Source organism: Pinus tabuliformis, chromosome 3_2, assembly GCF_031772625.1.
Source record: "Pinus tabuliformis cultivar Carrire ecotype Pingquan chromosome 3_2, CPIR1, whole genome shotgun sequence".
NCBI lineage: Eukaryota > Viridiplantae > Streptophyta > Pinopsida > Pinales > Pinaceae > Pinus > Pinus tabuliformis.
In genome coordinates, this window is record NC_142302.1 from 31578102 (window position 1) to 31588177 (window position 10076).

Sequence of the window (10076 nt, forward strand, 5' to 3'; positions counted from 1 at the left end):
CGTGTTTTATGTGTGAATTCATATATGCAACAAAAACACTAATAATTATTAAAAAAAAACACATAATCCATAGATGTTCTAATGAAACATAAACATTTAAAAATGCCATAATACATCATAACCTTTGATAAACATATAACATAAGATAGTCTCCGTGAACAATAAAAGATGAACATAACCTTTGAAAAATGTTATTATGGGACATAACCATTGATACATATCATAAACGTTTAAAAATGCCATAATACATCATAACCTTTGATAAACATATAACATAAGATAGTCTCCGTGAACAATAAAAGATGAACATAACCTTTGAAAAATGTTATTATGGGACATAACCATTGATACATATCACATTATAAAGTAACTATTTTCAAATTATGAAATAACTATTTATAAAATTTATTTTAATTTTACAAATTATGATCCTTCCTCCCTCCCCGAAAAAAAACTCATGATATTATCCTCTCAAAACACACGTGATCGATAGAAGGTATGACTAGTCTATGACAAATTATAAATGTTCTTGACGCGTTCATGCGTAAATTAATAACGTCAGGCTCGCAAAGAGGAGATCTAACCATCGGATTCTAAAGTGAAACGATTTAAGTGTGCTCCATATTTCTCTCAACCGTGAGATCGGGAATTGGTCGCAAAGAGGAGATCTAACCATCGGATTCTAAAGTGAAACGATTTAAGTGTGCTCCATATTTCTCTCAACCGTGAGATCGAGAACTGGTCACAGTTCATTTTTTCCGGCTATAATAAAACATGGGGAAGGGCAAGAGTATGTGGAAAACAGGGATACGCGCTATATAATTAATAAAGCAAGCATCTGACGCGCTATATAATTAATAAAGCAAGACAATTTATACATGCGGTAAATAAAAGTAAACCCGACAAAACCAAAATCAGAATGTACACTACTAGGCTGATCTTCGTCAATACTGTCGTTTACGTAACTATTACAACTCTTATTAATGAAACGTTTCAACTTTTCATACTGGAAGGTTCCGTATGTCTCTCAACCGTGAGATGGAGAACTGATCACAGTTTTTAGTTTTTTATTTTTATTTTTCAACCATAGGAAAACATGCGGAAGGGGAAGAATCTGTGGAAAACAGGCATACACGCTATTAGTGATGCAAGCATCTGACGTTTTATCCACGCGGAATTAAAAGTAAACGCAACAAAATCAATATATTCGTACTACTACCGCGTTCTTATTAACTATTACAACTCTTGTTATTGCCTTTTCGTTGAACAGTTCCAGTCCTAATTCTCCTATGCTCAGTCACTGATTTCAATCCATATTAACAATCCTTCACTAACTCTCACCAACCCCAGAAACCTATACTGATTGTAGAAGAAGTCTCCGTTGCCATTGGCAATTTACTTATATAAATCCTCGCGGGGCTCAGTTCCTCTCCAGTACATTGCATTGGTCTTCTTCTTTATCTGTTACGAAAATTCATTTGGACAGAGGCGCCTAAACTCTTAACCAAACAATTACAATTTTAACACATACTCGAGGCCCTATATATTATGAAAATTTACCTACCTCTTAAAAAAATATTAAAAAAGAAAAGAAAGATGAAACATGTTGTGCTTAAAAAAGACCTTTGACGTCGATTACCGAAAATAAATATGTCAAAATCATGAAACAAAAATCTTTACCTTCTCATTAATTTTTTATCTCCGTGTTATGACCTGTCAATTTGTCGGGACTGGATCAGACATCGCTACTCTCTTCCACCCGTCTGGGACCACAAATGTAATTCTGGACAAAGATGCAGCTAAGCCTGTTCTCACACGCCACGCTAAAAGCATGAGCAAATTCTCCATTACATCCAAGTCAAACTCCTAACCAGTTGGGAGTTTTGGATAAGAAGATGATATAACCTACGGGATTCTATGATGTGGTGGCCCGACACTTGCGGCTGTGTTACGCCGCGTCAATAGTATGAACATGTGCATGCACACACTGGATGACAGTTCCACCATTATCCATTCCCCTCTGCTTCATCCATTTCCCATTTCCGCTTATAAATATTCCTCCTCCTCGGCCAACATCACAAACCGTGTGCACTCCATTGATAATCATTAGTCTCTTAACGCCCCCTTTATTCAATTTCGGCTTTGCTGTTTTCACTGTTCAGTCAGTCACCATGTGCGGAATCCTAGCGGTGTTTGGTTGCTTGGACACATCGCAGGCCAAGCGCGTTCGGGTGCTGGAGCTCTCGCGCAGGTGTTATAAATCTCGCTCAGAGCATGTGTTGCAAATTGTATAAAACCAGAATATAGGATGCTTCGTTTCCAAGAAAATAGCAATTTCTAGTTATAGTATAAAGGACGATCCTTTTTGGTTGTAGCCATCGAATCGAATATTTGTTTTGCTAGAATTTCACTTTAAGTTTTAATGGAGTTTGCCTAATTTTGTCTTGCTTTCATGGTCAGGTTACGACATAGAGGCCCCGATTGGAGTGGGTTGTATCAGAGTGGGCATTCCTTTCTTGCTCACCAGAGGTTGGCCATTGTAGATCCTGCCTCTGGGGATCAACCCTTGTACAATGAAGATAGACAAATAGTTGTTACTGTAAGCCCATTCTGTCCTCCCAAATTACTTCATATGTTAATTATTGGGTTTCATTCTTAAATAGCAAATATTTGCTTAATTATTCACTTGAGGTTCTGGCATTGCAGGTGAACGGAGAAATATATAATCACGAGAAACTGAGGGAACAACTCAACTCTCACAAATTTAACACTGGTAGTGATTGTGAAATTGTAGCTCATCTCGTGAGTACCCAACTCTGTACTCTGCATTCCTTCCATTATTTCATAATTGTTGGCCCCTCTTTCAATTTTTTTTAATTCTGTGCTCCTAAATTGCTCCGACATTTTTTGGGTTTAACGTTCTTTGGCTTTTTAAGAGTGCGATTGTAAATTATTGATCTCTCTGTGCTCTGCCAGTATGAGGACTATGGCGAGGAGTTCGTGAACATGTTGGATGGAATGTTCTCTTTCGTTTTGCTTGACACGCGTGACCAGAGCTTCATAGTGCAGGCGCCACCCGGGCCGCCCACGCCCCCGCCCGGCAGGCAGGGCGATTCCGGGAATCGCCCTCCCTGCCGGGCGGGGGAGCGGTCGGCTCGGGTGGCACCTACACGAGGGAGGGCCCGGGTGGCGCCTGCACGAGGGAGCCCTCCCTAGTGCAGGCGCCACCTGGGCCACCTGCGCCCCCGCCCGGCAGGCAGGGCGATTCTGGGAATTGCCCTCCCTACTAGGCAGGGGCGCGGGCGGCCCGAGTGGCGCCCGCACAAGGGTGCCCTCCCTCGTGCACGCGCCACCCGGGCCGCCCGCACCCCCGCCCGGCAGGCAGGCCAATTTCGGGAATCGCCCTGCCTGCCAGGCGCTGGCGTGGGCGGCCCGGGTGGCGCCTGCACGAGGGCGCCCTCCCTCGTACAGGCTCCACCCAGGCTGCCCGCGCCCGCGCCTGGAAGGCAAGGCGATTCAGGGAATCGCCCTCACGAGGGAGGGCGATTCCCTGAATCGCATTGCCTGTCGGGCACGGGCGCGGGCGGCCCGGGTGGCGCCTGCACGAGGGCGCCCTCCCTCATGCAGGCGCCACCCAGGCCGCCCGCGCCCCCGCCTGGCAGGCAGGGCGATTCCGAGAATCGCCCTGCCTGTCGGGCATGGCCGCGGGCGGCCCCAGTGGGGCCTGCACGAGGGAGCCCTCCCTCGTGCAGGCGCCACCCGGGCCGCCCGCGCCCACACCCGGCAGGCAAGGCGATTCCGGGAATCGTCCTGCTTGCCGGGCGGGGGCGGAATCGCCCTCCTTGCCGGGCGGGGGGCGGGTGGCCCGGGTGGCGCCTGCACGAGGGTACCCTCCCTCGTGCAGGCGCCACCCGGGCCGCCCGCGCCCCCACCCGGCAGGTAGCGCGATTCCGGGAATCGCCCTGCCTACCGGGCGCGGGCGCGGGCGGGCCGGGTGGCACCTACACGAGGGCGCCCTCGCTCGTACAGGCGCCACCCAGGCCGCCCGCGCCCCCGCCCGGCAGGCAGGGCGATTCCCGGAATCGCCCTGCCTGCCAAGCGGGGGCGGGGGCGGCCCGGGTGGCGCCTGCACGAGGGAGGGTGCCCTCGTGCAGGTGCCACCCGAGCTACCCCCGCCCCCGCCTGGCAGGCAGGGCGATTCCGGGAATCGCCCTGCCTGCCAGGCGGGGGCGCAGGCAGCCCGGGTGGTGCCTGCATGAGGGCGCCCCAAAATCACCCTACCTGCCGAGCGGGGGCACGGGCGACCCGGGTGGTGCCTGCACGAGGGAGGGTGCCCTCGTGTAGGCGCCACCCGGGCCTCCCGCGCACCCGCCCGGCAGGCAGGGCAATTCCAGGAATCGCCCTGCCTACCGGGCGGGGGCGCGGGCGGCCCGGGTGGCGCCTGCACGAGGGAGGGCTCCCTCGTGCAGGCGCCACCCGGGCCGCTCACCCTCATGCAGGCGCAACCCGGGCCGCCCGCGCCCCTGCCCGACAGGCAGGGAAATTTCGGGAATCGCCCTGCCTACAGGGCGAAGCCGCGGGCGGCCCGGGTGGTGCCTGCACGAGGGAGGGCGCCCTCGTGCAGCCGCCACCCGAGCCACCCGCACCCCCGCCCGGCAGGCAGGCCGATTCCGGGAACCGCCCTGCCTGCCGGGCCGGGGCGCGAGCGTCCCAGGTGGCGCCTGCACGAGGGAGGGCGCCCTCGTGCAGGTTCCACCCAAGCCGCCCGCGCCCCCGCCCAGGAATCGCCCTGCCTGCCTGCTGAGTAGGGGCACGGGTGGCCCAGGTGGCGCCTGTACGAGGGCACCCCGCCCTGCCTGCCGGGTGTGGGCGCAGGCAGCCCGAGTGGTGCCTGCACGAGGGCGCCCCGCCCTGCCTGCTGGGCGGTGGCGCGGGTGGCCCGGGTGGCCCCTGCACAAGTCCCGCTCATGGGGCCGAGGGAAGGTTGGTGACGCCGAGGGCGGAGGGTGGGTGGGCGCCCGGGCGGAGGGGGATTCAGGTGAGGTGGGCGGGTAGGTGAGGGCGCTGGGCAGGGGGCTGGCTGAGGGAGCCCGAAGGGGTGGAGCGGGCGGGCGAGGCCTGGTGAGGGCGCCCGGGCCGGCGGGCGGGTGAGGGCGCCCGGGGGTGGGTGGGTGGGGCGGCCGGGTGAGGGCGCCGGGCCGGGCGGGCGGGTGAGGGGGGGGTAGGTAGGGCGCCTGGAGGGGCCGCGCGGGCGGGTGAGGGGGTGCGGCTGGTAGGGCGCCCGGAGGGGCTGAGTGAGCGGGCAGGCGGGTGAGGGGGGGGGCGGCTGGTAGGGCGCCCGGAGGGGCTGAGCGAGCGGGCGGGTGGGTGAGGGGGGTGGGGTGCACCCACAGGTATTAAGCAAATGAGGTTGACCGGGCCCACCATGCCCACGATGGATGTAATTGTTGGATTATATGTCTTAATTATGATAAATTTTATTGTTTAAAATATCTACAATGCAATATTAAATTAGAAATATAAAATATGTTTTATTCAATATACAAATAATGACTTTTGAATGCATTTAGTGATGTAATTTGTTCATAATGTCATGGTTTTTTAATTTTATAGTTGAAAAAATTTCAATTTTTTTTGTATCTAGCATGTTATGGTTGAAAACATGTTAAATTTATACTTAGGAAAGAAAAATGATATTCTACCAAAAATATTAGTGTGTTTTTTCCCACATAAACAACTTTATTTGACACATAAAAGTTTGGTTTTATTAGCATTTTTTTTAAATTTTGAAAATTGACCCTAAAAAAAAAAATCATTATTCCAGTGTCATCACTTTCATTTTGAAGCTATATTTTGCACGAAAATTTAATAGTAAATTTTGTAGTCACTGCCAATTTTAAAACATGTTTAGAATTGACGCCTAAAAAATAAAAACATTGTTCCAGTACACACACTTTTCGTTTTGAGCACTGTTTTTGATGTTCTTTTGGGTTTTTTTGGCCAGAGTTCCCATTTTGAGTTTATAGTTCCTGTTTCAAAGTTTACATTGTTTATATAGAACCTCATTACTCATTGTATGGAATTTTGGGGAGCTAAGATTATGATAGATATAACTTAGATAAAGCTTGGAGTGTATTCTAACAAGCCTTGGCTTCTCCACGGTGCAGAGCTAGTACATCCTTTTGAAGCAGCAGGCGGCAATGATTATAATGTTCTGCTATTGGGGCTAGTGGTTGTCATGGTTGTATGTATGCTTGGATCTTTCTCTCTTCTAATATAACATAGCCAGCACATTTCATGCATATGTTGTTATTGTAGTTCAACTATACTGGTTACTCTAAAGATGTATGTAGCTATAATTTATGGATGTATGTATGGGCTATTCCGTATGTATTTGTATGAAGCTTATCGAGGCATGTTGTTGGTATAATATGTCACTTTGGATCGTCATGTATCTTTCTTTCCATCTCGTGATGTCTTTCAACTCATGTGTTCCCTTTCAAGTTACATGCTATCACAGGCTTTTAAGGGGCGCACTCTTCTCCCTTTCCATGTGTTAGAGACTTTCATGCACCTTCCCTAACTTGTTGCAAGGTCACATCCTTTCTTCCAAAAAGGACATATTACTTACCTCTACATGTAATCATTGTCAAGGTGATAGCATACTACCCACTACCGGGACTCCTACTCGAAATAGTTTGAGGTATAGTTGGGAATTCTTACTGGGGAGATCCCTGACATGTTGGCGGGTCCAGCACCGTTAACATTTCTGGCACTAGAAGGAAGGCTAGAAGACAAGCTAAGTCCTCACATCCTGTTTTGAATATTCACACAACTATCAAGGATATTGTTATACTTAACCCTCCGTAGTGTTTTTCCAACGCACATCCGTTTGAAGCCACGAGGGATTTTTTTATCACTTGTATGAACTCACGTATGATGGTGAAGGAGAAGTGGCCTGGCCTAAGAACTGAGGTGACTTCCTTGCATTCTTGGAGAATGAGGAATGTTTTGATGAAGTAGAAGTCATTATGCTGCTTGCACACACACTTCGTGAATTCCTAGAACTATGGTGTCGCGAACTGCCTCCCAATTGCATGCACTCATTTAAGCAGTTTAGTGATCTAATCAAATCCATTTTTCACCATTTTGATCCTGAAGCTCTTGACAAGAAAATGTTAAAACAACGGAAGGCCCCCCATGAATCACCTATGTATTTTTGGAAGCGCTTCTGTCTACTCATGTTTAAAGCTACCAAAAGTCAGGTGAAATTCCAATATATTATTAACATATTTGAATATCTCTGTCATAAATCACTTTGTCTCAAAGTGAAGAAAAATCTCAAACCCCGCACAGCATACTTCGGTGATGGAGATGTGCAATCAGAAGAGGACATAGTCGTTGTCCCAAGTGATTGTTCGCCTTTCCCTCATCAAACAGCTCCACCCTCATGGATTTATGTGGGAGAGCATGCACACAAGACTTCAACTGGTACATTCTCCCACCCTCACTACTATTAATTTCTACTCAAATTTGGTTAGGAATCACATGGGTTGTCATATGCACTTGTTACCTCAACCTCTGTCTCTGCATTATGTTGATCCTTCAGATTGCACAGTCTTGTGCTCTTCTATTTTGGACCCTACACATGTTGTGAACGAGGATAAAGCTATCGACAGAGTTGATTTTTCACAACCAACATGTGCTATTATTTACAATTAGTATGAATGGGAATCTGAGCATGAACGATGAAGGATAACTCCCTTTTGTCTGCGCCTCGTCCACTTTTTCCTGACATCTTTGGTGATTCTTCTATCTATTACTTTCATTGTGTAGATTCATCCACAGATGCATATACTTCCAATCACTTGTAGGACACACCTTATGTCATTCCATCATTCGACAGCGGAGAGGACAAATCTTTCACTGGAAATCTGCTTGATTTTTCATCTAATTTTTCCAGAAACATAGAGGGTGAACAATATTGCTTGTCATATACCCGTCTTTATGATTCATCAGATCATGAGGATGTTGATGAACTCATTAATTTTTTGATCGTAGCTGTCATGATCTCTTTTCTCCTATATTCAATCACAATTTTGGTTCTATCATTGTTGATCTTTCAGAACTACCTATTTATGATGATCTATTTGTTGATGAAGTCGAAACCCTGTAGGCTGCCGAGGCACTGTAGCCCAAGTTGATTGTTATGTTAGGCCCTCGCTCTCTTCAGGTTAGTTTCACTTCGAATTAGGAAATTTTTGAACTACCCAAGGCTCATCATCACTCAATTGTATGCATTGAAGATGAATCCAACACTCATATTTCACTTCATCCAACCAAATCACATGAGCCCATCGCTTATGCTTTGGAGGAGCCATACACAGTAAGCACACTTGCAAGACATAAGTTGTCTCCTTTTCTCATGTTTTATTGCTTGTCACAGTCAAGAGAGTGCATATGCTTATCATCTGCATGCAGTGTGTCTAAGCACCATGGTAAGTCCATAGAGTGCTTGTCGTGTGATTTCACTCTTTTCTTTTCTATGGACACATTTAAGCTCGGAGTGTGTTGGTGTTCATTGTTGTATATTTTATGTTTACTGGTTCGCTTGACAGTTCTTTTCATGAACCATGCCTTCACCAACATGGGCTAAACAATGCGTTGGTGGATGCATTGGAAATATCACTTCACATGAGTAGACCCATGCACCATTAGCTTAGAAGTAGGAGTAGTGTTTTCCTTTGTCTTGTTTTCTTGCATGCATGCTTGCTTTCTTGCTTTGTTTGTTTGTTTGTTTTCTTGCCTGCTTTGCTTACTTGTTTTGTGTTTCCATTTGCTTCTACTCTTCACTTTATTAGTTTGTTTGCTTGCTTATGTTTGTAGGTTAGTTTCACATGAAACCATGTACGACACTTGAGACAAGCAGAGTAATGTAAAAGAGGACTTGTACATCTATAAATTGGTTATTTGTTATCCTCTCTCTTGATGCAACACTTGTTGTCTTTAGTCAATGATACACTAATGGAAAATACATTTTGTTCGAAGTGAATCTTGGTGAAAACACAAGTATTGCGCTCTAACTAGTACCAACTACTCTAGTCGGTTGTTTTTGGGTTAACCCTTGTCAGCTCAGTCAAGTAGAGTAAGGTGAGGGGCAAAACCTTAATAAGTATGTCAGAGGTATATAGAAAATACTTCTCTGAAGGAACAACCTCTTTTTCTCTCAATAATTCGGGATCCCTCTTCCGCCTCACAAATAAATAAGTGCCTATGCAGAGTCCTTTCAAAAATGAAAATATGAAAATATGAAAAATGAATAAGGAGAAATAAGAGAAAGGCTTCCTATGCAGAGAGGTGATGCAAGTAACTTTTCCAGGGTACTGACCAGACCTGCTGGTAGCAGAGTGATGCTTGTGTTCTGGCATGACTTCGTTGGGGTACTATCCAAGCCTGCCGGCAGTAGAGTAACACCAGAGATGAAACTTAAACTCTGACAGACATATTTCTTGTGCACCAATATACCCCTCATCCCAAATTGAAACAACTAAGTTGACTTGGGTTGGAATGTGTGTTGAAAGATCAAGAGAATGGTAGGTGCTACATCTTTCACTCAAGTTAGTGTGGAAACCACAATGATCTAAGAATGGAACAATACTTCCATAGGAGTTAGACTTGATTTTCATGAAAAAGGTCCATTTAGAGAGCTCGAGTTCTACCAATGTGTCACCATTGTTGTAGCGGCTGCAGCCATCTTCAAAAAAATTTCCTTAGCTTCATTTTGGAGCCTCCCTACCAATCATCCTTAGCACCATGTCTTACAATGCCCAGGTACATATGCTTTTAGTTTCCTTTCTTTGGCTCATCAGCTTGTGTTTGCTAAGTTGTCTACCTTTCACCCGCAAGCTAACATCCCATAGCTTGGTTTTCAACTGCCTCTTTTTCTCTCTTGGAGAATTGCACACAACTAGAGGGAAACCAGACTTGCTCTCCAGAATTGCACAAAGAATTAAGGAACCCTACTTCTCTCCAGAAATGCACAGAGCAAGCAGACTACCTTATGCTTGAAAATTGCG

The 10076-nt window shown here is 47.0% G+C and overlaps 1 protein-coding gene across 1 annotated transcript; it reads left to right on the top strand.

The window, feature by feature from the left end:
- The first annotated feature begins 2072 nt into the window (after positions 1–2072).
- Positions 2073–3216, top strand: LOC149179663 (asparagine synthetase [glutamine-hydrolyzing] 1-like). Its single transcript, XM_089413614.1, has 4 exons — positions 2073–2251; positions 2461–2599; positions 2707–2802; positions 2977–3216. The coding sequence occupies exons 1-4, from the start codon at positions 2172–2174 to the stop codon at positions 3214–3216; spliced, it is 555 nt and encodes a 184-aa protein (XP_089269740.1). The 5' UTR covers positions 2073–2171.
- Positions 3217–10076: the final 6860 nt, after the last annotated feature.

Excerpts from the sequence above, each read along its gene's own strand:
- LOC149179663 (XM_089413614.1), top strand. The coding sequence starts at position 2,172 with ATGTGCGGAATCCTAGCGGTGTTTGGTTGCTTGGACACATCGCAGGCC. Across the intron at positions 2,252-2,460 it reads GTGCTGGAGCTCTCGCGCAG|GTTACGACATAGAGGCCCCG; the intron begins GTGTTATAAATC and ends TTTCATGGTCAG. Across the intron at positions 2,600-2,706 it reads ATAGACAAATAGTTGTTACT|GTGAACGGAGAAATATATAA; the intron begins GTAAGCCCATTC and ends CTGGCATTGCAG.